Below are 25,729 nucleotides of genomic sequence, written 5' to 3' on the forward strand. Positions count from 1 at the left end.
GAGGTCCGCCAGACGAAAAACAATACATAGAACATGCTTATATTTACGCGTGTATTTTGACGCGTCATCATATTGGCGCGAATTGGGGAACGGAAAGGCGAATGACCACCAACCAATACAAACAATACAAGCCATATATTGCCAGTATGGAAGGCGCCATATTGTATCGTCACAATATGACGGCGAGCATATTGTATTGGTACAATATGAGAAATCGCGTATTGTATTGTATATACTGCAGTATACTACTTTATTGTCATATTATTAGCAACACTGGCGATGGGTATATGCATATAAACTGGATGAGCAGGGCTACGTCACTCGCTTTAAAGCCCGACTTGTGGTCCGTGGAGACCAGCAGCCGGAAGACAACGAGGACACATACGCGGCCACACTACGAGCAAGAACCTTCAGAGTGTTAATGGCCCTCTGCTGTCTTGAAGACCTTGAAACAGAACAGTACGATGTGAAAACAGCGTTTCTGTATAATAAGCTCAAGCATGCCATCTATTGTCAGATGCCACCAGGCTACCTTGAGCCTGGGCTATGCTTGAAGCTTCTCAAGGACTATACGGGCTTCGAATCGCTCCAAGGCTGTGGTTTGAGGAGCTCTCGGGCTTCTTCAAGAAGCTGGGCGCTCAACAACTCGTCGAAGATGCCTGCGTGATGACTTATAAAGGAGTCATCATCTTCTTCTTTGTGGATGACATCGTGATGATGTATCCAAAAGAAAAGAAGGCCGAATGGGAAGAACTTCACGCTGCCATTATGAAGGAATATACCATCAACCACATGGGGAACTTCGCTGGTTCCTAGGATTGAAGTCATCAGGATAGGGCCCAGAAGAAGCTTTGGCTCGCTCAAGCCTCGTATCTCTCGAAGATGGCCAAGAAATTCCACATTGAGGACGATGATCAGATCCTTGGCGTGCCCCAGATCCCGATAACGACCGAAGAGCTCAAGCCATACGAGAAGACGGCTACTAGGGACGAGGTTCATCAATATCTCTCTCTAATTGGCTCAATTCTTCACCCAGCGATTCACACCAGACCCGACGGTGCGTTCCCGGTTGGAAAACTGGCACAATTCAGCCATAACCCGGGCCCGAAGCATAGGAGAGAGGCCAGGAGATGCCTGGCATACCTCTATCACACGAGAGATCGCTGCATCTGCTTCTCAGTCAAAGAAGCTGAACGCAGGTTCCTCTGCGCTTCTGATTCATCCTTTGCAGACAACCCGGAGACTCGAAAATCCTCACAGGGATATGTCTTCTTGTTTCTAGGCGGACCCGTTGACTGGAAGGCTACGAAACAAGCGACTGTGACGACGTCGTCCACAGAGGCCGAATTGCTGGCCCTGTCAAGCGCGGCGAAGGAGCAAATGCAATTTTCCGGCTAATTAAAGAGCTTGACATCAAGGTAGAAGGCACCAATGAGCTATGGTGCGATAACCTGCAGACCATCAGGCTCCTGACTGAACTAAGCGCAAAGCTCAAGACGAACCTTAAGCACATCGATATCCATCGTCACTGGCTTCGACAGGAGGTTCAGGAAGAAAGACTCCAGATCACATGGATCAAGTCTACGGAGAATCCCGCTGATGGAATGACAAAGGCCCTTCCCCAGCAAAAGCACGAAGCTTTTGTCAAGCAGCTAGGGATGCAAGGGAGACCGGTGGCACCAATTGAAGCCGATGCGCCGGAGGACAGTTTCGACAGTATCACCACCCAGAGAGAGATATAGATGCTCTCCGAGCATCACCCAGGCACGGGATGGACCCATCATTTTGCTGGTATTGACTTGTTAAAATGCTCCTGGTCACAACACCAAGGAAGACATCATGAAGAGCATCTCCTCAACGGTAGTAGCCTCACTCGCTGGATATTTGATAAGATTGGATGATTCGTCTGTCTCTTTTGCTTGTTTGCCTCACTCACCCAGTGAGACCGAGGCAAAGGGGTGTGTCAGAGGAGCAGACTGACGGTCTAATCCGCACACGTATAAACTCCGGTGAAAGAGGCAGGTCAGACACAAGGACTTGAGTCAGGTATCGATACAGTAGAGGAACATTGCCTAATCGGGATACACGGAATTGGCACTGATTCAGGGCCACCACGGGTCCCAGATTGGTATCTATTCGTATAAATACCCCCTCAATGTCGCACAGATAGATAAAAAACATGCATCATCGTTTGGACTCAATTGTGCCTGCCCTTATCCTTCCGCCCGCGCTCTCAGCTTGCTGAGAGTAGCGTAAAATAGAGCGTGCGGCAATGACGAATAAAAATTCCATCGAATCAACTCTAGGAAGCAGTAGAACGCTCCCAAAGACTTCCCGGGTCCAGGCCCTGGACAGCTCGGTCAAGCATGATACATACATGTGCCAGACAGCCAGAGTTCATATGCCCCTCCAACAATGCAATTGCTGGAGCGTTCCACTTTCCCTTGCATGGTCGAACGGAGTTACCTCGTATAGTGCGTATTTATACAGTACTCGTAGTCACAACATGCATATATCCACGCAATCTGACGCCTTTTGGATCTTGCACGAGATTGATTGATCAATCGTCATATTAGGCGCCGGCAGTTCTTCACTATTCGAGTATAAAATTATAGAGGCGCCGGGCAGCAGCACTGGTCGGATTCGATCATTGTAAGTTTGTTGTCAATTCGAGTCGATCTTGGCTAACTTTCGCCCTAGAACTGTAAGACTTAGGAATCAAACTCGTTTGAAGAAATCTATCTGTCTATTGCACCAATTGTTGCCCATCTAACGGAAAATGTGCGCATCTTGCCACAACACGGAACTAGAACATTAACATCTCGTCACAAGCAAATCAATCTTAGCACACCAGCCCAATTTCACTAGCCACCAGCCCTCGTCACCCACTTAAAGTGTGACCGTCTGGTAGGTAGCAATACCGCCGAAATCGCAATGCCTCTGCTCCTGGAGAGATAACATGGCCACTCTACTCTTGTGCGTCCCCTAAACAAGGGGGTATAGGCTCAGCTTCTCAGTATAACGAGAAAACCAGGATTTCTCAGGTTTTACCTCTCCCGGTTCGTCGCTAGTCTTCTTGTCTGGTTGATCGTTGACTTTGCTTGGCGAGTTTCTGGTGTCCTTACTTGGTTGATCATTAACCTTGCTCTGTGGTTTGCTAGTGTCCTTGCCTGGCTGGTCGTTGACTTTGCTTGGCAAGTTGCTCGTGTCCTTGCCCGGTTGGTCATCGACCGTGCTCTGTGGGTTGCTAGTGTCCTTATCTGGTTGATCGTTGATCTTACTCGGTTGGTTGCTAGTGTCCTTGCCTGGTTGATCGTTGACTTTGCTTAGCAAGTTGCTCGTGTCCTTGCCCGGTTGGTCATCGACCGTGCTCTGTGGGTTGCTAGTGTCCTTGCCTGGTTGATCGTTCACTTTGCTTGGCGAGTTGCTAGTGTCCTTGCCCGATTGGTCGTCTACCTTGCTCTGTGGGTTGCTGGTGTCCTTGCCTGGTTGGTCGTTGATCTGGTTCGATGAGTTGTTAGTCTTCTTGCCCGGTTGATCTTCCATTTTGCCCGGTGGGTTGTTGGCCTTGTCTGCTTGTTTGTGCCAATCTCCCTGGTCACGGGCCTTTCCTTCTCGGTTGGCTGGGGCCACGATTATGGCCCCGATGGCTCCAGCTCCGATAACACCGGCTTCTTGAACAGCCTCAGCTATGGCCCCTGATACAGCTGTGGCTCCTCGTATGGGCTCGGCTGCATCGGTTTCAGAACCTGTTTCACTTGATTTGACGTCCTCGGTTCCCTTTTCTTTGGCATCCCAACAATCGTCCATGCTCATGCCGTTATCATTGTTCATGGCTTCCATATCGTCATAAATTTCCTCTTGGGACGCTCTTGTAACGTCTTCGTTGGTGTCTAAACTTCCTTCTTTCTTTTTTTCGCCCGCTTCCGTGGCTTTGCCCTCGGTTTCCCCTTCCGCGGCTTTGTCCTTGGTTCCCGCTTTATCCCTCGCCTGCGCTGCAACCTCTTGGTTGCCCACGACACAATCGCAACCCAGGTGGATAGTAGACTCATCTCCACAATTGTCTGGTAAGGTTGATTCATGTTTTTCGGAGAAAAGCTTGCCGATTTCACGAAAATCAGAGGTAGTTAGAGCTTTTTGGCAGATTTCAAGCGCGTCGCCCTCCAGGGCTCTCTCAATAGCACGGGAGCAACGGTTGTTATCGCAGCCTGGTACTGGAGGGGGGAGCTTTTCACTAGCGCTAGAAATGCTTGAGATATCATGCATGTTGATGATACCGTTTGATGTCTGTGGCTTCTCTGTAGAGGGTAAAAGATTTGGGTGATCCTTCCTGATGCAGTCGCAACTAACCCAGATCTGGACGAAGCCAGAAGGAGATAGCGGATTCGGGCAATGATCTTTTAAGAGCGCTAAAGTTACCACCGGGGGCTGTGTGGCTGCTTGAGCCTGCTGGCAAAATTTGACCGCGTTGCCAGCAAAGACTTGCTTGATACCTTTATAGCATGGCGAGTCCTGACAGTCGGGACTCGCAGCAGAGACTGGGGAGCGAACCGCAATGGCAGCGGCCAGTGCGTTTGGAACGCCAGGAAAAAGGAGAAGGCTCTTCATGTTGCTATTTTATTCGCCGTTGGTTGATAAGTGGCCAGTAATGCCAGGATTTTTAAAGACATGGAAAGACTGTCAGAGGGCCGAATAGAGGAGAGGAACAATGTTTAAATAGACAAACCAGGGCCTAATATATGCGACAGCAAGGAAGCAAGTAGGCCGAGTAGAAACGCGAGATATATAACTAAAGTAGATCTAATATGGGCATTGTATAACCATGACTTGATAACTAGGGAAATATTATAATGACCTTAGCTGTGCTAGGATAATCTATCGCTCGAGGATGCTATATCTGCAATATCTTCGCTAGAGGCGGTATATAGAGTAGGATGGATAGGGTGGAGAGGTGTTTATTCGCTTATTTAGCTTGCTTATAGCGTTTTAGACCTATAAAAATCGCCCATTATATATTTCTTTTTAATTCTGCACGGATTTGCTTATCTTAAACTCTACTAGGCGTAGGTACAAAGGCTGATACTAAATGAACTTCAACTCGCAGGGGTCGCCCAGGCTCCCCTGCTATCGTATAGGTCAAGATTTCTATAATCGTCGTACTGTCCCCTCTAACCCCGCCTGAAAATTTTTCCTCCAAGTAAATTGTATATCTTAATTCCCCTCTCAAAAGGATAATAATAATTAAATATAAAGCCAAGCAGAAAGCTAATATAGCTAACCAAGCAGCTGCCTAGCCGGCCCGGCTAGTCTCATCGTAATATTATATTTAAAAGGCAGTAATAACTGCAAAGTATAGATATCTATAAATAGAGGAATAGGCTCTAGCAAGATATATCGTTATTATTTCACCGCCTCAGCCTATAATTCTTAATTGTTATAATAGATCTAATTAGGAAAAATTAGATAACTAAATAGCTTTATTTTCTAGATAGGCAGTAGCTTCTTACTATATTATACGGAGTATACTAGCTCTAATAATACTATAGCTAAGGTCTAAGGTAACGCTAGTAAGTTAAATCTCTTTAGGTATTTACCTTTATAGATAAAGTACAGCTTAGTATTAAGTAAATAGTTACGTAGTTTTAAAAGAATTTAGGGGAGAAAAATAATGCTAGTATGTAGGAATGTATCTATCTAGTGGTGTGACCAACCATGGTTGGCACGTGACCCGTACGGTCACGTGTGCGGCTGAGGGCAGCGTGCCCCCTTTCTCCACGCTGGCCTCTGCCTCCTTAGATAGAGAATCAAGACGAATACAACATCAGGTTAACCCTAGTACCGTCTCATTGCAGCAGCTGCCGCAGGTGCCTACCCACACTGATCAGTGACCGGCCCACGCCCGTCACAGACAGCTAAGTAGAAGAGACAAATTCCTCAACCTTCGAAGGTGCTATAGTCCGCGTCACTTTACTGTGGCCCTGAGTAGCGCTCAGAAGAAGGTTATTTGTGCTAAGAACAAGGAATCTCCCGCTGGTTTGCCCAGCCGCGCGAGAGTCCTTCCAACTGTTGATTACGATCGCCCGCTAGTTTGCCTAGCCGTGAGCACCGGAATCGACAGGCGACCACATCGCAAACAACTAGTAAGAACGTTCGACCCTTGACGTTAAGTAGCAAGATCCCCGTCAGTTCAGTCTGGCCGCGAACGACCTACTTAGTACGCGACGCTCGACCTCCTATTAGCGACAACTCGTATACGAAGAGACCAATACGAACCCCACATCGTCTCATTCATTTGATCACGATAGCCCCGACCGCCCGAGCTATGTCCCCAGAAGCCCAGCTCGAAGAAATATGCGACCAGATGCAGGCACTAGACATCCAAGCATCCGCATTCCGACAAATTAATATCGACCTTTGGGACAACGATATCACACACGACGAAAAGGACAAGATCGCAGTAACGACATATGTGGCAAAGTTCATATTCATCGTTCAATCTGGCAGTGATCAAGGATACGACCTCCTTGGTTACTTCCAACAGCATTTTGAAGAATGGACCGAAGACACATGGGACCGCGCCCGAATGAATACAAGAGAGCCCTCAGGAAACTACTAAGGAAAAGAGGTATCTACACAGGTTCACAAAGGGAAATTCGCAACACAATTTCTCATATTACAAACTATCGAGAACCCACAAACCTGGCCAGAGCAGGAGTTTACGGAGATGGTGTTTGATGAGAGGACTGCTGCCTTCAGGAGGCAGACAGCATTACTAGGATCAAATGCTTCCACTAATCCCCATCCGTCTCAACCTCCTTCACCATCAGTTACGCCCTTAGCAGCACCTCATCAAGGTCTTAACGAACCACAACCTATTAAGACCCTAACGAGCCCTCCTAACGCACCTACTCCTGCTCCGACTATCCAAGATAAACCTGCTCCGACCTCTCTTACTATTCATCCGACTTCCTACCGCTTCCAGAACCCCGATCTCGTCCAACCGTCACCAACCCCATCCCCGAACACTTATCCGGCCCTGCAACCTTTGGAGAATACATGAAACTCCCCCCGGATAACATCCCGAACGCTATCGTCGATAGCGACATCCAGCAGAAGTTTATGAAGACCTGGAACAAAGATCGGAACTACACAGGAGAGCCGTACGATCTCCTTGATGATAAGCTCCGCCTCTTCTTAAGCAACTGCTCTCATATCCAAGTGAAACCGTCACAATTTCACGCACTCTTTCCCGGATCCTTGATGGAAGAGCCCAAAGATTCTATCTTGATAAGATCACATGGGCTACGACGTTCCGACAAGCGTATGATATCTTCAAACAACACTTTGACACGGAAGTCAACCATGTCCACTACCATACTGACTGGACAACAATAACCTTCAACTCCATCCGTGCCCAAGATGCTTCGAAGACCCCCCACGAAGTGCTTCAAATCCTCTTTGATAAGCTTCAGCTCTGCCAACGAGCCCTTGGCAGGGAGTACGCAGGAGACCTTCTACTGCGTACAACGCTTATGAAAGCATGCCGTGGAGTACCCGAACTCCAATACGCTCTTTTCAAACCCGCCGATAACGTCGAGCACCTTCTTGCAGATCTTCGTGCATCCGTTGAAACCCATCTTGCCCTCATAACAACTTCTCAATTTCCCTTGACTTTGCTGGATCATTCGATCATAACGATCCACACCATCAGTACTACCTCGACCGTCGATACAATAACAACCGCTCTCGAGGTAGATACGGATATTCAGGTCAACGACCCAGCCGCGGATACAGACAAAGCTACAACCGTGAAACTACCGGCCTCAAAGCCGTAGTAACTACAATCATAGCTACAGTAACCGAAACTGGACGAAGAAGTGTTTTGTTTGTGGACAAGAAGGCTGTTGGTCAACTAAACACTCTACGGATGAACGGCAAAAGGCCAAGGACCAACATATCACTCAATGTCACTTCATAGGTGTACAACTCACGGACATCGGAGGCTATATTCTAGACTACGAAGGTCATGAGATGAGCAGCTTTGATGACACTGAAGATACATGGGAAGAACATGACAATAGCACCAACGATCACCCGGAACAATGGCAAGCAAGCCAAATGCTCTGTCAACAGGCATTCAATCATTTGATCACAGGAGAAGACGTCTATCAGACGGATCAAACCGTTGTTCCAGCCTCGCAATTTATTATTGAAGATCGCTATTCAAGGGATAGATTCCAAGGTATCATGATCGACACAGGTGCAGCAACATTTTCCACAGCAGGATACTCTCAGTACATCGCCCTACAACGAGAAGACCCTTCTGTAGCTCTCGACAGCTCCACATCCGGCCAGGCCTCCATCAAATTCGGCAACAGCGACGCCATCCACTCCTCGGCACAGTCGCCCTTAACACACCCTCGGAAGGATCACGTTCCACGTCCTTCAAACCCCAACTCCCTTTTGCTCTGCCTTGCTGATATGGACCGGCTTGGTATCTATTTCAACAACATCACAGATACCATCAATTGTACTAATCATTGTACTAATCGCCCTACAAGCATTCCAGTCGTACGCAAATGGGGACATCCCTGGTTCTTCCTTACGAAAGATGAAGAGTCCATCTCGTTTCTTACGGAAACAGAGATTCGTACACTTCACCGACGCTTTGGACACCCAGCAGTCCCTAGGCTCCATCACCTCTTGAAGCAAGCCGGGCACAGTGACGTCTCGATAGACACATTAGAGACTATCTCTAAGTTCTGTCACCACTGTCAAATGCACTCACAAGCCCCACGCCGCTTCAAGTTCACCCTTAACGATGATCAAGAGTTCAACTACGAAATCATCGTTGATGTGATGCACCTAGGAACACCACAACGCCCTGTTCTACACGTTGTGGACTCAGCTACTGCTTTCCAAGGAGCCAGATTTTTACCGTCAATGTCAGCTAAAGATACATGGGAGACCCTCCGGACCCTCTGGATCGACACGTATCTTGGACCTCCTGATACCCTCCGTCATGATGCAGGAACTAACTTTGCTTCTCTCGAATTCCGGAACGAAGCAAAGATTATGGGAATCAAATGCTCTCAAGTACCTGTTGAGACGCATTGGTCCATTGGAAAGATTGAACGCTATCACGCACCCTCCGACGCGCCTTTAACATCCTCCATGCTGAGATTGGCCACACCACTTCCGCCGAAACAGTCCTTCAAATGGCTGTTAAAGCAATCAATGATACGGCAGGACCTGACGGTCTTGTGCCTACGTTGCTTGTTTTCGGCGCATACCCTCGCGTATCTACAGACTCGCCCCCTTCCGCTTCCACCCTCAAAAGATCGGAAGCTATGCAGAAAGCGATGAAAATGCTCCGCCAACTCTCGGCAGAAAGACGAGTTAAGGATGCCCTCCATGCACGCAACGGCCCGAGCACGACAGAAGTGCTATCCCTCCCGCTGCAAAGTGAAGTTCGCGTTTGGAGAGAGAAAGACGGTTGGCAAGGACCCTTCAAGATTGCATCGATTGATAGCCATAACATCACCATTGACACAGTCAACGGCCCCCAAGTCTTTCGATCGACCCTTGTACAACCGTATCTGCGTGATGATACCACTCTTTCCGACCCTACACACGACACAGACCCTCAGGCATTCGTTCAGATCTTAATGAACAACCGGCTCAAGACCCCGTTAAGACCCTAACGGACCTGCCTGCCCGACCCGAACCCCCGCCCCCGCAAGAGGACGCCCACCAGGATCAAAGAACAAGCCAAAGGATTTGATCATGATGGCCCAAGCCGTAGACCAGAGCTTCTTGACCCAAAGGAGGAAGATGCACAAGCTCTTTCCCTCAAGCTACGGTCTGATGGCATAATCACCTCTCCTGGTGACCCTTCGAAGAATCCGATAACAAAGAGATTACTGACCTCGTTGGCCGCGGTGTATTCCAATTTGAACGATACGATCAAATGACTCATGGAAACTATAGAATCTTTCGCTCTCGAATGGTTCGTGAAGTCAAAGGAATCAACACTAAGCCCTACGAAAAGTCTCGACTTGTTATTCAAGGACATAACGACTTTGAGAAGACCACCCTCCTGACGCAATCTCCGACAATTCAACGCGTTAGCCAGAGACTCATCCTCGCTATTGCCCCGGACTTCTTCAAAACTACGGCATAACCCTCTCCTCCGTGATATCACTCAGGCATACCCGCAATCCCAGACCAAGCTTTCCGGACCATTCTTACGTATTTGCCCACGGAACTACAAGGCAAATACCTAACGGAACAATTATTCGTGTTATTAAGCCCCTGTACGGTATCGCAGAAGCCGGAGTCCATTGGTTCCGCACATATCAGCAGCATCACCTCGAAAAGCTGGATATGTCTACCTCCACCTATGACTCCTGCCTACTGATTTCGAATACTGGCCCTGACACGCTCGGTATTGTTGGAATGCAAACTGATGACACCCTCATCCTTGGAACGAACAACTTTTCTACCCGTGAAGAAGAAGAGCTACAAAGGCAGAATTTCGTTCCAAGCCCAAGACTGACATCACATACGGAACAACGGTTGACTTTAATGGTGCAAGACTGACGTTGCTGAATAATAACCCCTTAAGAAAGGATCCCTTTACTTCAACAGAAGGGACAAGCAGCAAAATGACCACCATTGACCCTAAAGCAATTGATCGTCACCAGCGCTACGTTGAGGAACGAGCGCGAGCCTCATACATTGCTTCAATTGCTCAACCGGAAGCTTCTTTCGATGTTTCAGTCGCCGCCCAAGTACAGACCCTGAGGATAAAGATTACGCAATTTTGAACAAGCGACTGCAATGGCAAATGGATCACCAACTACGTGGCCTCACGTACAAACCAATTGATCTAGCTACTGCAAAGCTGATGGTTTTCACCGATGGTTCTTTCGCAAACAACAAGGACTTATCCTCCCAACTAGGATTCGTCATTACCCTCGTTAACGAGACAAACCACAAAGAAAAACAGTTCGAGATTAGTGGTAACATCGTACACTGGAGTTCAACAAAGTGCAAACGTGTTACCCGTAGCGTCCTAGCATCAGAGATCTACGGTATGGCCAACGGATTCGACATAGGCATCTCCCTTGCGATGACTATGAAGATAATTACGGAACGACTCAACCTTCCTCCTATCCTCTCATCGTCTGTACGGATTCGTACTCTCTACGAATGCCTAGTCAAGCTCGGTACGACGAAGGAAAAACGATTGATGATTGATATCATGGCCCTTCGCCAGTCATACGAGAAGAGAGATAACAGATATTCGTTGGATCAACGGCGCAGACAACCCAGCAGATGCAATGACGAAAGCATCACCAAACCGAGCCCTGGAACGCTTCATCGATACCAATAGTCTGACAATTCGAGTCGAAGGATACGTACAACGTTCCTAACCGCTCCTTATACCTATGATCAAATGATTGCTCCTATCAGGAAGACCCTTCACTTCTTCCCAGATATCTACAGCTAAGAACAAGACGTCGGACCCACTTTTGGCAATAATGACACACGCCCCTCACGGCACATTCCTTCACGGCCTTAACGCTACTATCCTTTAGACCCGTTCAAGGTGTTGCTGTGCTTCTCACAGCAAAAGAAGAGTTGCCTGTGTAGGAATGTATCTATCTAGTGGTGTGACCAACCATGGTTGGCACGTGACCCGTACGGTCACGTGTGCGGCTGAGGGCAGCGTGCCCCCTTTCTCCACGCTGGCCTCTGCCTCCTTAGATAGAGAATCAAGACGAATACAACATCAGGTTAACCCTAGTACCGTCTCATTGCAGCAGCTGCCGCAGGTGCCTACCCACAAGTATATATTAAAACTATAATATTATTACGGCAAAAGTAGACTCTATACTCTAAAAGATAAATTAATACTATTCTAGAGGATTTATATAGCGCGGCTAAAGTGGGTGCACTAAGGGATATATATATGCCTTATGCTTAGGTATTATAGCAAGCTTCTAATTTAACCTCTAGAATACTATTTCCTTATATATAATACATATTATATTAAAATAAAAGGATAAGAATTTCTTAAAATACTTAATAGTATATACTGCTTAGCTATAAACTTCTAGCAGCTAGGAAGCAATAACGCTATTAGACTACTAATTATATATATATACTTTGACGGGGGCATCTATACCCCAAGGAACACACAGCCCGCGCAGCAGAGTCTTTGGCAGGGTCCTTGGCAGGATCCTTGGCAGAGTCTCTGGCTAGCCCTCTTCTTGATCAGATGATCCCTTGGCCCCTGTTCGTCTAGGGAGAAAGGAGGGAAAATTTGGTCTATAAAAGAGGTCTCTTTTCCTCCTTAGCTAGCAGACAGCATCAGCATCATCATCTTCTTCTTTTATCACCTTTATATTATTATCTTCTTCTATATCCTCTTTTACTACTATACCTTTTTTTTGGCCCTCTTTGCCTTTGCCTTACCCTGCCTAGTGCTTTCTCGTTTCCTTCGTCCCCCTTAGACCCCCTCGTCCTTCGGTATCTAGCTGCTGCTGTTGCCGTTGGCGTGGGTGTGTCTTTGGGTGTGTGCCGCAGCCACCGTCAAAATACTTTAAGTACGCCTTAACTATTAAGCATATAGCTCTGCCTAGTAGATATATAAAAAGAAGGGAAGTATAGTATATATACCTAAAAGGGGAAGCCTCGTTAGCTAGGTAGAGAGTATATATAGATATATATACTACTTTAATATATAGATCCTCTCTTTTAGGAAGGATAGCGTAATCTATATACACTCTCTTAATGCAAGGACTAAATAGCTAGGAAAAAAAGTAGAAGGGCTAACTTAATTCACTCTCTGCTTTAGCCAGCTGTTATATACTTAACTATATACTAAGATATATGCTCTACCCCTATAGATAGATAGAGGAAAACTCAGCTGAGTTTAGCAGACTATAATATTAATATTATTACTAAGGCTATTACTTAACTAAAGGGATACTAGAGACTAAATTTTTAGCAGCGGGTTTAATAGAGGTGATCCGCTTTATATATAGTAGCAGGTAAGTATAAATAAGACCCTACTACCTGACTTATCAGCTTCTATCAAAATCATTAAGTCTTACTCTTACAACTACCAACTCTTTTAAGTCTTCCTCTTAGAATCGTTAAGATTTCCTCCTAAAAGCATTAAGTCTTTCCACTTTAAACTATCGCAAAAATGAAGATCGCAACCAATGTCTTGTTTCTTATCGGACTAGCCACCGCTGGTCCTATTCAACCCATCCAAAACACGAATGCAGTGGATATCATTGGGAACAAGTTAATTGACGGCTTCAGCAGGATGGGGAAGGGTGGGGATGGGCTGGCTTGTAAGACGAAATTTTCACCACCTGGTACGCTAAAAGCGCACAAGAGTCTGCGTCCGAGTCCGCCTAAGGGACCGGGCAATCCTGTTGGGCCGATAAAGAAGCCTGGCCGTGTTTACCCGAGGAAGGGTTCACCCCCTTCTTGACCCAACAGTCGGCCTGGGACAGGCTCTAACAAGAAATCCGGAAACAGTGGCAAATGGTTTACATGTTTCGGCTAAGAGCACGACTATGTCTCCAATGCTGGCTTCGTTCTTTGCCTATAGTTTTGGATGGTTTTTAGAGAACAACATTAACGTTGGTCATGATATGTACGGGGTCATTGCTTTTGTATTGTATCAGGGATATTTTGACGGGCAAGGCTGCACCCCATATGACACCACTCCTGACAAGTGCTGACAGTCTTCAGTCACTCCCATATGTACTTAAAGGCTCGTAGGCACGCGGATCGTCTAATTACTGGCATCTTATTCTTTTATTATCAATTTGAACGTCTGTTTTCCCCTTAAGCGAGGGTTTTCCAGTCGTGTAGCATCCTAGCTTAACAAAAATCATAAATTGAAAAATACTAGTTTTACATCTATAAGCGTGAGACTTACGGAGTCGCTTGCGCCATTAATGATCAGACGGTCCTACGGTCTGTGAAGACGTTAACTACTCTACTTACCCTTAGCCGTATGCTGCGCGTGTTTTAGGTATATGCCATCGCCCCCGTGAAAATATATAATATAGCGAGCAGTGGTATAAACTTGCCTTAAGAAATACATTAAATAGTATGCTAATTTATTTTCGCGTATAGGGGCAAAGTATTTAAGAGCAGTCTACGGCCTAGTAGTATCGAGGCTAATATATAGGATTTTCTAAAGATAGTTATTGTTGAGGAGAGTGGGCATAAGAGGCCACAGTCATGCCCAGTGGACCCAATAGTCATGCACAAGGAAGCCTGCCTGACCAACATGACTCCCCTAGCCCAAGGACATTATGTAGGCCTGACTCAGGTATAGGAACATCCCAATGCCCTCTTTTGGCTAGCTATGTGTGGTCACTGTACCTATATAAGCCCCTCCCTTGTCCCAATAGATAGACCAGGACATGCATCACTAAATTCACCTTTCTGTGCCCCTATTTCTTCCACTGTGCTCTCAAGCCTCTGCTTGAGAGTTATATATAACTATACGTAATTAGTTAAGTCGAAGATCTAACTAACTAAATTAATACTTAGTTATATTGCTTCCTATATTATATATAGAGGAGTAAGAAGCATCGCTTTTATTAATTAAGTTATTCCTATATTTCGCTTTATACTTAGCAGCTTCCTATCCTACCGAAAAGGTATATAACTATTCCTTGCGATGACCTCGCTAATAGGCCGTCTGCGTATATTATTACGAAGCGTGGCCTAATTTCGTAGTTCTCGGAGATATCCCTTAGTAAGAGGGACCTAGGAAGCTAAAAACCCGGTTTAGAAGAAGGAGCTAAAAAGAGGTATTTAGAGGAGGGTAGGGGCATAAAGGGAAGCAGAAGTAGCGATAGCTTCCTATAGAGGTAGCGAGAGATAAGACGGATATACCGGCAACGGCTAGAAAAGAGGGGAAAAACCGGCAAAAAGCTTGGTAGTTAGGAGGATATTAATAGCTTCTTTAAGTAGGATCTTCTTTATTAATAGAGATACTAAATAGGTATAAAGAGGGGCGTTAGATAGAGGAAAGAAAGATAATTAAGGTAATATAATAATTACTCCCTTACTATAATTACTGCCCTTATAAGAATAAAATATCTCTACCCTGCCTATCCGACCCCTTACTTATAATTTTACCTTTATATATTTTATATATACTTCTTATATCTCTCTCCGCGAGATATATAGCATTAAATATAATATAAAAGGTCTATATACTAGGGCGTGAGGGTTATAACGTATATATATCTACTTAATTTAATGCCCTTAGGATTTTATATAGGTTTAATTAATTAACTACTATATTAAATATAGGTAGAAATTTACTGTTTAAGTATATAAGTATAAAGGCGCTAGGTAGTAATACTAATTAGATCTAATCCTTATAAGTTTCTTATTTATCTAATATCGTAGCTAGCTTTTACTCTAAAGTTATAAGACTTAGGAGTTAAACTCGTTTAAAGAAATTTATCTATATATAATCCGTACATAATGTGACATGCAGTCATCGTGATTTGTTGTCGATGGCCGCCAATTGCAGGGTTATCAAGCTTGGCGAGTGTCTGAAATCCTGCCTCGTGCAGACTGTGAGCGACAGGCGACATGGCGTCACCGGTGAGAGTTCCCTGCCACCCCGTTCGCCAGATCATAACGAGGCAAGCCAGGGTGAGGGAAAGACATATTGTCGAAGCTGTCACTCAATCAGATGGGCCGCGATGATGAGTGACGGGCCATTCAAGGGCATGCGGAGCGCTACGAAACAATCCACTTCTGGTACTCAGCCACGTGCTGCAGGGGAGCCACCCCAGACGGGTCGGTGATGGTGTGGACGCGCGTCCCCAGGATGACCCTGCAGAAAAAAAGCCCAGTATCTCAATCGGGTCCCCTGGCGTCGTTCGCCAGTAGAGCGCCTATAACGCCGAGACTAGGAGCCGGTGGGCGGCTAAATATAATGGTGAAAGGGCCCTGGCCGACATGGCATAGGCTTTCAGGCTGCACCGGGCTCTGGTCGAGCTGCACGGTATGCAGTAGGTCCGAGTTCCGCTCACATACTGCCATCTAGAAGTGAGCGGCCTCATGGCGGGCTGCTCCCAGAATAAGCCAGGCTTGTGGAGCTGCAGTGGGCCCTTCAGGAAATGGCCACCATGGCCAGGACTCTATCTTCTTTTCCTTAAGATGCTATAGATGCTCTCCCGGATCGCCACGTCTAGTTTGCGTGACGTTACCGTCTTTCCGCTTCCTATATCCGTATCCTGGATAAAATCCTACACCCGTGGCGATTTCTTCCTTGCTGCGGCATAAAGCTCGTTTAAGGTGCCGAAGTAGAGCTAGTCCTGCAAAAAGGCAGCGCGGCACGGGATTTTGTCTCCTGGCGTGGAAATATCTCCTTACTGCGGTTTGCCTACGTCCCAGCCTTAACTAGAAGCATATCCCTGAAATCGCATGGCTTCATACTTCCCGACTCCGAGATATGGTACGCTCGGACATGGTCTCGTAGCGTCTCGAAAATCGGGCAAATAATCCATTTCCGCGCTAGAAGCAAGTTATGGCCGGCGGGATACAACTCTGCTAGGGCTTTGCCAAAACTGGCGAGAATATTTATGCTATGTAGACAACTCTCAGGACAGTGTACAAACTATATCGCTCCGACTCAATGTTGCGGTTTTACTTGCCTTTCCTAGACGTGAGAAGGACTGCTGTGAGCCGACGCCTGCGCCCCCCTTCTGCTGCTACTATTGGCCCCAACTCAGCAAGGCTGAGCGTAGTCAGACAAGGAGACCAACAACGCTGGTGACAGCTCACACTAACACGTGTTTCATCGTAGCTCGAGATTCTGCATGCTTTTTCGCACAAGGAAGCATTTTGTGGGTTTTGCTAATCACCCTGTGAACTGTAGCTTAAGATATTCCGAAGTACTGTCGTTAAACGCCTTTGTCTGCCTCTGTCCCGGAATGATATTCGGCATGACTCGTCAAGCCCACCCTCACAGCTGCAGCTGTACTCATCTAGAGTGTCGCTTTCCCCACTTCGGCATGCCTGTATCTCTCTAATATCGTCCCACATCTGAACCTCGGCTGCTGTGAGGTCGCCTGGAAATAATTCAGGGACCAAAGCTCGCCCGACGTGCTCGTGATTCCGCTCAGTCTCCAGCAGAGTTTCCATGGCCTTTTTATGCGCGTAAACGTCGACAAAGTCGAGGCAAAGGCCAAAGCTCTCCGGTCTGCGCGGGCATCCGGCGACTTGGACGTTTTGCACAATGCCAAGGCCTCCAACTGCGAGCAGAAACCAGGTATGACCTTTGAGGCCTGCGGCGGTAATGAGGAGCAGCACCCAGAGTATGAATAAGACCAGCAGCGCAATTCGAGTTGACGATTTAGTGGCGGCTTGGACATTGCTCTGACCCGAAGCTAGACCCTCTAGATTGAAGCCGTGGCCATTTCCGAGCATCACGATGGCATGCTGGGAGCCGTTTCCTCTGGTCAGAATGTACGTCGCTCGAGACTTCCTTCGGCAAGCCCATTTCTCCGTCTTCCACTGCGGTAACAAACCAGTGGCCATGGACAAAACAGTGCCACCCGTCGTGATGATCAAGATGCCCCAATCTCCAAACAAATATGCAGGAATCAAGGCAACACCGAGCTGTGCGAGCATGGTGAGGAATCCAATCCAGTGTACAGAGTCGGTCTTAACTGTGCCGTGGACAAATTGCTTGCTTGGCTGATAAACTGAGACAACGAGACCTGCCTGTTGAGGTCGAGTCGTGCGCGAGTCCAAGCGCTTCAAGTCCTGCCATTTGTCGTCCAATATGTCCTGGCTTTTCTTGGCGACAAGGGGGTCACACCAGACCTGGAAGTCCCTCATCACCCTGCTAATGATCCAGCTGGAGTTTTCTCTAGCGAAGCCGTTTTGGCCGTTTATGACTTTGCAAGCGCAATCTGGGCTGCTCGGCATGAGCTTGTTGTGCCCAACAGCGGACATGAGTGCGCCGACGGAGTATGCTACCCATCCTGAAGCAACACATCAGCATCTCCTCATCAACACCAGCATCCGCATAGTCGCATCTGTCTGAAGTCGGGCCATCCTTGTTGCAGCGTACCGAACGAGAAAGTCGCCGGGGCGAGACCCGACCCGGCCAGCTGTGCCAGCGCGGTAGCAACCACGTCACCGCCCAGGATAAGTAGCACGCTGAAGACATCGCCTGGGCTTGCCCATTGAAACCGGAATCCCAATCTGAGGATGCAGATCCGTCCCCGCGACCGAAGATATGCAGGGAAGATGGAGGCATGGGTTGGACGGGACTGGTGTGGAGGACACTTGTTACTTGACGGATGGTCTCTGGATGGCCTGGAATCGCCGACTGCGACTAAGTCTACATTGTCGAAGCGGTGCTTCCTGAATGCCTTTATAGTTATTAGTGTGTACCTAGATGCGGCCGAGAGCGCCCTCGGAATGCAGGCTTGGGCCGGGAGGCTATGCTGGCGGTACACAAGTCAAGCGGACCATACCCAAAGTACTGTACGCACCTCCCAAGCAGACGGGGCCCTAAGCCCTAGGATCAGATCATGCCGTTGAACGTACAGTGCAGTATACGCGCTCAGGATAGACATATGTGGCTCCAATGGCTGTTGTGTTGGCTTGATTCGATAGCGCTCTGCGGCATTGTGCGGCAAAAGGCCATCATGGCATGTCGACTGCCGATCACCGTCGGATACTGATGACGCTGCCCCGCGGGGTACTGCTAGAGGTAAGGAAGTGTTGTTGTCGTATGCAGAATAAGGGTCTCGCAGATAAATTGATGGTCCCTTTGAGTGTGGCAAGGCCACCGATGAATAATTCTGGCCAGAAGAGGCGGCAGAAGGGGCTATGTACACCGAGGTCTTAGATATCTTTAGAGACTCCCGTCACGGGCAAATCACGCCTAGAACATAGGCTGATGGCTTTATATCCTCGACTCTTGTTTAATAAAAGATAAACAAAAACATTTTAAGATATAAATATATATAAATACTTAGCTAAGATATTTTAGCTTTACTTTAAGTATAAGTATAAGATAACTATTCCTAATATAGATATACTATTTTTTTTATGAAACACTATAATATAAAGCTATTAAGATAGTATAATATTAAAGTCGTAGTAAAAGAAAAGACTAGAGTGTAACTTTGTGGTATATGTATTCAAAAAGCGCAAACAGTTTGCAACCGCGAGACACTTTGCCAGAGTGGTTAATGGGTCAGCCTGCTATCCGTGGATTTGTGCTAGCATGACTAAGCCCCATCTCCATCAGAGAAGCTGATGGGTTCGCCCGCGCAGGTTCGAATCCTGCAGGTGTCGTTTCTTTTTTCTTGCCTTACTTACTTGCTTCTGCAAGTAAGTGTACACACAGCTTCCATCTATGCTATGTCACATTGCTATACGCTCTGAATGTACCACAGTGGCCAGAAGTTGCGCGTATGGCTATAGGTAGATATATGAAAGATTGCCTTGTTCGTTTGAACCCTATCGGCGCTGCTTTTTTGCTGTTCGCTGCATTTAATATATCGCGCCTCTTACAACTTGGCAAATCAACCGGCTTCCTAGATGACTTGGTAGCTGGGCGCAAGCTCTTCCTGGCTAGAAAAGGAAAGCTTACTTTACATTCAGGTTCACCTGCGTTAGCCCGAATCCTATAGACATCACTTATGTATTATTTTCTTATAAAGAGGTACGTATATTGCCTCTCCCTCTCTACGTCGAATATCGCTAGATCTTCTCCGTATCTAAGCAGCTACGCCATCGCCTGCTAGAGCAGGGATCATGTCCAAGGGGCTCTGCAGCTGTCCCCCTTCTGCTCCCATGTTCCAGATCATCACTCCCAAGCCATTTCTCTTTGCGCCCGGCACTCTGGCTACGATACGTAGCGCCGATGCCGCATTGGGAGAGGAGGCAATTGCAAGACATGCGGTGTAAAATCTACAGTACAGTTTTTCCCCCACCCCTTGACAGAGCATTGTAGGGCTAGCATAGCAAGAGGGGATAGGGGCTGCTTATGTCTGCCTCTTATTACTGTAGCTGGCTGCGTAGGCGAGGCGTCTTCCCCCCTGTTTACCTGTTTCCTTTTGCTATTTCGCTCGCGAATGATATCCATCAAGCCGCCCTGAAAATCGGTGTGCCATGCCGCGTTAATCTTCATCGAGAAGAAGCCCGGTGGGGAGGGTTCACACAAGTCACCGTCTCTTGATCCAACCTGGGACGCGCGACGGATAGCAACAGCAAGACGTCATATTCAGTCAATGGCCTGATCGTCGACTTCTCCCGCCCGCTTTGACAACTTGTCATGCAGTCTACATACCAAGTAGATGAGACGAACGGCGTCTGAAAGTACAGTAGAGGGGTTCCCTTGTTTTATCACGCCTTGTTTCATCACGGCCATTGAAGGACCTGGAGTGACTTCAACTACGCGCCAAGGTTGAACTGGAAAACTCCGGTTTTTGACTGCAAGGCAACAAATCAATTCAGACGCCACTTTGGTGGTGGGCGATTTGCCTGGCAAGTCCACGTATCATGATGGTGCACATTCTACCGTCAGTCGTCGGACGAGCCATATCAAGAACAAGTCAACAAGACCCCTTCCGAGAATCGAATCAAAGCGTCCCACCTATGCCCCGGGCGAAGATGGCGGCCGACAATGCAATTCAATGGAAGAATAGCCTGAGCGAGCAATGACCAAACTCTGCCGCCCCATGCCAAGTATGCTCAGCGGGGTCTTAGCCATCAAACATGACCCCGTTCTGACATGGATGACGCCCTCAACTTAGTGAAAACCAGCTCGGTATCGCAATTCGATCTCAACGCCCTCCAGACCACTGACGCACAATCAAAATCAAAACTTCCCGCCCAAGGTGCTGCTCTCCAACTCCATAGTTAACAAGCTTTCACTCTCGGGGTGCGCTTTCTTGTCCTGCACCGCGCGCTTATAAGCCTGGTAAGTCTCAAACTACATGACCCATGTCAGCGGCTGCGTCCAACGAGGCAGGGTCAACTCACTGCATCCTGCACCGCCCATCTGGCGTCATGCCATGTGCTCCGCCCGCATCCTGGTATCTGCCCCGGGTTCGTCTCGAACAGACGCCAGGAGTGGCTGCTCATCGGCCCCCGGGCGATCCACTTATATAGGTCTCGGTCCTTGCGCCAGAGCTTCCACCCGCGGCCCGTAAAGAGGTGGTCGACGTTGTCGTACATGGCCGTGCCAGCCATTTTGTGCAGGAACCGGTAAAAGGTGTGGGCCTGGAGGTAGCCCGGGCGGACAGACGGCTCTTTTTCCCACTCCTTTCGCCACCACGCGTGATACTCGTCGACCTGGGCATTCATTTCTTCCAGGGGTGGGAGAAAGGAGGGTTGTCGGTAACCGGGCGGTGGGCTCTTTAACCCCAGCTCTCGCGACGTCTCTGCTGCCCAGACCTGAGCCACAGCCATTGATGCGAGCTCGCAGACGCACCAGACGCTCTCCTGCGGCGCCATCCAGCTCAGCAAGGCAACGGAAGAAGCATACCGGGGCGGGAAAATCATTTGATAGAGTCGGGGGACATGTGGCTGCTTCGGGCCGTCTCCGTGATCCTTGACCCTCGCCTCGCCGGCCGTGATCAGGGGCAGCCCGCAAGCCCCGTCCATCTCCAGCTCGGGCATGACGCGCAGGTCGTGCGAGTATCCGGTGCAAAATATGACGGCATCGACTTCCACCACCGAGTCATCTGCCAGCAAGACGTGGTTGGCGCCGACGAAGCCTTTGAACCCCCGGACTGGCTCCACCGCTCCAGAATAGAGCACGGAGATAAAGTCCTCCTGAACGGCGGGGTGCTCGTGGGCCATGCTGGGACACGGGGTGAGGCGCCAGTCTGACTTGACCCTCTGCCTTGCGCGTCTCCGTCGCTCCCTCTCCGACGCGCCGGGGAGCGCGGGCTCATCCCGTGCGGCGTCGCGAATCATCTTGCGGACCATCAGCCTGTCGACGGCGGCAAAGGTGAGCCACGGGGCCTTATGGTCCAGCATGTACTTGAGGCGGAGCATCGGCCACGCAATGGTGCTGTCCGTCGGGATGCCGCTGTCGAGATATCGCGACACCATGATTCGTCCGCGGCGGTAGGCCTGGTACAGCTTGGCAACGCGCCCCGACAGACTGATGGCGACTTCGCACGCCGTGTTGCCAATCCCCACGACCAAGACTCTCTTGCCTGCAAACTGCTCGGGACTGGGTATGGCGCGTCAGCTGATGAGTATCGCCGTTGCGCAATCAACCCACCTCCGATAGTTTTGCCCGTGCATGACGATGCCCTGAAACTTGTCTCTGCCCGGCATCCGAGGCCAGACGGGCGACGTCTGCGAGCCGGTGCCAACCACAACCTTGTCGAAGCGGGCGACGGCATCACCGCCAGACCCGGTGAGGTGGACTTGCCAAGCATCTTCAGCCTCGTCGCGGACGACCTTGTGTACCGTCGTGTTAAAGTGTATATGCCGCTCGAGGTCAAAGTGTTTGGCGTACGACTGAAAGTATTCCGCCACCTGTGTCCCTGAAAGATAGGGCGGATAGTCTAGGGCAAACATTTAGCCTCGGCTGCCATCGTGGGATGCGCCCATCGCCTGACCTTTGGGGATCGGAAAGTCACTAAAGCCGGACTGGAGACGGTCAGTGTCTTGAAGGTAAAGGCTCGGTCTCACGCACCACAAACTTGCTTATGTTGGCAACAGTCTCTCCTACAACCGACGTGTAGTTCGTGTTGGGGCTGTAAGACCACACGCCTCCGACCTTGTCTCGCCGCTCAAACGCAACGGCGTCAAAGCCCTCTTCTCGCAGGCTCTTGAGGGCCGTCAACCCAGCCGGGCCTGTAGCACGTCAGTCTGGCACCACACGTCCATGCTGCTGAAGCGTACCGAGGCCGATGACTGCGATTCTGATATTTTCCATAACAAAGGATATGAAATGTTGGCAAGGAGTCGTGGTAGCAGTCTCGTCAAAGCACAGTCTTCCAGGTCCACCAATGTCAAATAACAATGGAAGGATCCTCCGTTTGGACAATGCCATCCGACCTCATGCAAACTCTCCGGGGTACCATGACGCCTCGCGACCGAAAACGAGCCATCTTGGGCCTCATTGCAGCCCAAAGACACCCTTCAGTCCGTAGCCCGGTGTCGAGTACACGTGGGCGGCCCGAGGCCACCAGATGCTCAGGATCCCGTCACTGTGGTTCATACCCGACCATGGATCCGGCCTGACAGGCCAGTGCGATTCGACCTTGGTTCTCACCGTGGTTTCGACGTGCTTCTGACCTGCAAGTCGCCGAAACCAGATGGCGCGACGCCTGCAGGACGGGCTTAGTTCTGCATATTCCCAGTGCCATGTCATTGGAGCACCCGACATTCGGGTCGCCGTCTTCCCTTCAGCTTCGGCTCGTCGACATCCCCTCTGCCGCTCCTTTCATCGGCTATCCGCCTATGCTATTGGCCGTTCCACGACGGCCTCCGCCACCTGGGACTTGCCGATAGCTCCCTTCTTCCATTCGCGATTCAGTCGTCCTTCCTGCCGAGCTAGCTCATCAGCAAGCAGACGCCGCTGCCGCTGCAATATGCATGTACACTTCCCTCATGCATCTGATGCCCCAGCTTCCGGGCCAATGAAAGCTCCTACGCCTACATACGCCCGGAAATTAGCCACATTCTGGGCGCGGCCCAGCACATTTCGCTCATTTCTTGACGAGAATGGACTTGATGATGCTTACAACCTGATGGTATCTCCTACCGGGGAATATAAGGGCCCTCATGCTGACTGATAGCACATGCTTTCTGCCGGTCTGTTTAGTCTCTTACGGACAAGACGCACCTTGAATGAGCCTCCTTCGTATATGTGATGCTGAAACCCTCGACGCTGTAATCACCGCGGCCGACGAGACAAAAGGTCCGTGTCACACCTCTCATGAGCGGATTCAAGTCATCCCCTCCCGAGTCACAGTCCGCAGCGTTTTTCCTCTCATCAATGCCAATAGTTATCGGGTGCTATGGCACTGTTTCTCCTTCAGCAATGCGGTCCGTGGGTGAATCTAGCCACCTATCATGACCTTCTCATCTCGACACCATAGTGATGCTTGCGTTGTATTGCATGCACGTTTGATCCGTTCCCGTAACTCGTTCGAGAGATCTGATCTATCTACAGGCGTTTAAAACGGAAGTCTATACCTTAACAACCTCTGTAGAATGTTCACAATCGAAAAGGCTTAACGATTACATTGTTAGGAGGATCAAGTCCGGGCTTGAGTCGATGAATCGTCCGAAATATACGCTCCAACTTAAAACTCAAACACAACCAAAGAAGTCTTTCTAATGGACTCATCCTTGTCACCACAGACAAGAAATTCGGTATCAAGATTTGTCCAGCAAGTATCAAACAAGGAGCGAAATACGACGGAAGCTCAGGCACCGATAGCCATGTACCCACCGGCTGCGTCACAAGCGTCTGTATGCTGCCCACCTCATGTATTGACGGACCATGGAGTCCTTCTATGTACTTCTTAAACGCAATATGAACTCGAAGGGAGCATCATTAGAAACGAGCCTTGCGAAGAGCTCAGATTACAGTCCTCCATGTCTCCAACCGCATCCCCATACACATGTGTCTGGATATTTGAGGCTTCCAATCGTTGCTTCCAGCTATTAACAATCCCGTCTCACTCGCCACGGAATCACAGGCATCTACAAATCAACGCCCAACCTATTTGTGCCCAACGAACCTTTCCGGAATAAAGTGCGTAGCCCCCTGTCAACCCCACGGCTACCATCTGCACCCCATGCATACGGCAGCCCCAAGCCGCTTCCGTCGTAATTAGGTCCCAGCTTTCTCTGCATGCATGGCATTCGTCTATCGATAGCACCGTCCAGCGCGGCAGAATCTGGTGCCCGGGAGGCAGCACTGTCTGGCACAGCAGCCAATCGCGTCGAGGGTGCAGCAGATGTTGGCGGTTTTGCACTTTCTAGGGAAGGCGGGAGAGCATATGGCGGCCCTTTTGAATTCGTTGGCAGCCGGGAGCTGCGGCGCAGGTTGCGCGGCGCTGTCGAGTTCGGAGAGTGCTTCCAGGGGTTCCGAAGGCAAGGAGAGGACGCCTCCGAGCATGGGCAGGATGAGAGTTGGAAGATGAATCAACTGCATGTTGGCAATTCGAGGAAAGTTTCTTTCTATGTGATGGTGATTGTGTGATGTGAGCAGTAGGAATGAAGATGTTTTACTCGAGACCCAAGGAGCCCATCGCGGTTCCACGAAGGACGTCCGGCTTGCCTTTATGCATGTTTCCCCGAGATATCTCTTCTCCGAAAGCTCATTTGGCAGCACGCAGCTGAACTTATTTGCGAGGGTTGAGAAAGAGTGGCAAAGGGACTCAGGGGAGAAATGAGACAGCCAATTTCGTGGACGCTGTTCTGGTGCAAGGAAGGAATAGGTATTGCAGTTCGTCCTCGTGTGGTATTTGGACCATGCAAGTGCCGATCTTGTCGCCGATCACTGCCAGCCGGGCTGACTCTTGCTCTCCAGGGTCATGGCTAATTATATCTACATACTGTAAGCAGCGACGCTGGGGGGCAGCTTTGGGTCGAGGCGCGTCTACGTCTGGTTCCCGAATTTCTACGCCTATACCCTAGAGGTCTTGAACTGCAGCCGCAGCGG

At 49.0% G+C, this 25,729-nt stretch overlaps 4 protein-coding genes and 1 non-coding gene across 5 annotated transcripts; 2 read left to right on the plus strand and 3 right to left on the minus strand.

Moving 5' to 3' along the window:
* Window positions 1–2,985: 2,985 nt before the first annotated feature.
* HRG_06195 (uncharacterized protein) lies at window positions 2,986–3,834 on the minus strand (the record flags this gene model as incomplete). The annotated part of the gene is made up of 1 exon (XM_044864666.1): window positions 2,986–3,834. The coding sequence occupies one exon, from the start codon at window positions 3,832–3,834 to the stop codon at window positions 2,986–2,988; it is 849 nt and encodes a 282-aa protein (XP_044721198.1).
* A 2,488-nt stretch (window positions 3,835–6,322) lies between these two features.
* On the plus strand, window positions 6,323–6,616 carry HRG_06196 (uncharacterized protein; the record flags this gene model as incomplete). Its single annotated transcript, XM_044864667.1, has 1 exon — window positions 6,323–6,616. The coding sequence occupies one exon, from the start codon at window positions 6,323–6,325 to the stop codon at window positions 6,614–6,616; it is 294 nt and encodes a 97-aa protein (XP_044721199.1).
* Window positions 6,617–17,047: 10,431 nt separating this feature from the next.
* HRG_06197 (uncharacterized protein) lies at window positions 17,048–18,331 on the minus strand (the record flags this gene model as incomplete). Its single annotated transcript, XM_044864668.1, has 4 exons — window positions 17,048–17,051; window positions 17,108–18,053; window positions 18,143–18,244; window positions 18,304–18,331. The coding sequence occupies 4 exons, from the start codon at window positions 18,329–18,331 to the stop codon at window positions 17,048–17,050; spliced, it is 1,080 nt and encodes a 359-aa protein (XP_044721200.1).
* A 922-nt stretch (window positions 18,332–19,253) lies between these two features.
* HRG_12094 lies at window positions 19,254–19,380 on the plus strand. The gene has a single exon. It is a non-coding gene; the product is annotated as a tRNA-Ser (tRNA).
* A 1,528-nt stretch (window positions 19,381–20,908) lies between these two features.
* HRG_06198 (flavin-binding monooxygenase-like domain-containing protein) lies at window positions 20,909–22,987 on the minus strand (the record flags this gene model as incomplete). The annotated part of the gene is made up of 6 exons (XM_044864669.1): window positions 20,909–21,022; window positions 21,073–22,273; window positions 22,325–22,613; window positions 22,668–22,698; window positions 22,745–22,905; window positions 22,954–22,987. 6 exons carry the CDS (start codon window positions 22,985–22,987, stop codon window positions 20,909–20,911), a joined length of 1,830 nt encoding a protein of 609 aa, XP_044721201.1.
* Window positions 22,988–25,729: the final 2,742 nt, after the last annotated feature.

Source organism: Hirsutella rhossiliensis (genome assembly GCF_020360975.1).
Source record: "Hirsutella rhossiliensis strain HR02 chromosome Unknown scaffold00005, whole genome shotgun sequence".
Classification (NCBI taxonomy): domain Eukaryota; kingdom Fungi; phylum Ascomycota; class Sordariomycetes; order Hypocreales; family Ophiocordycipitaceae; genus Hirsutella; species Hirsutella rhossiliensis.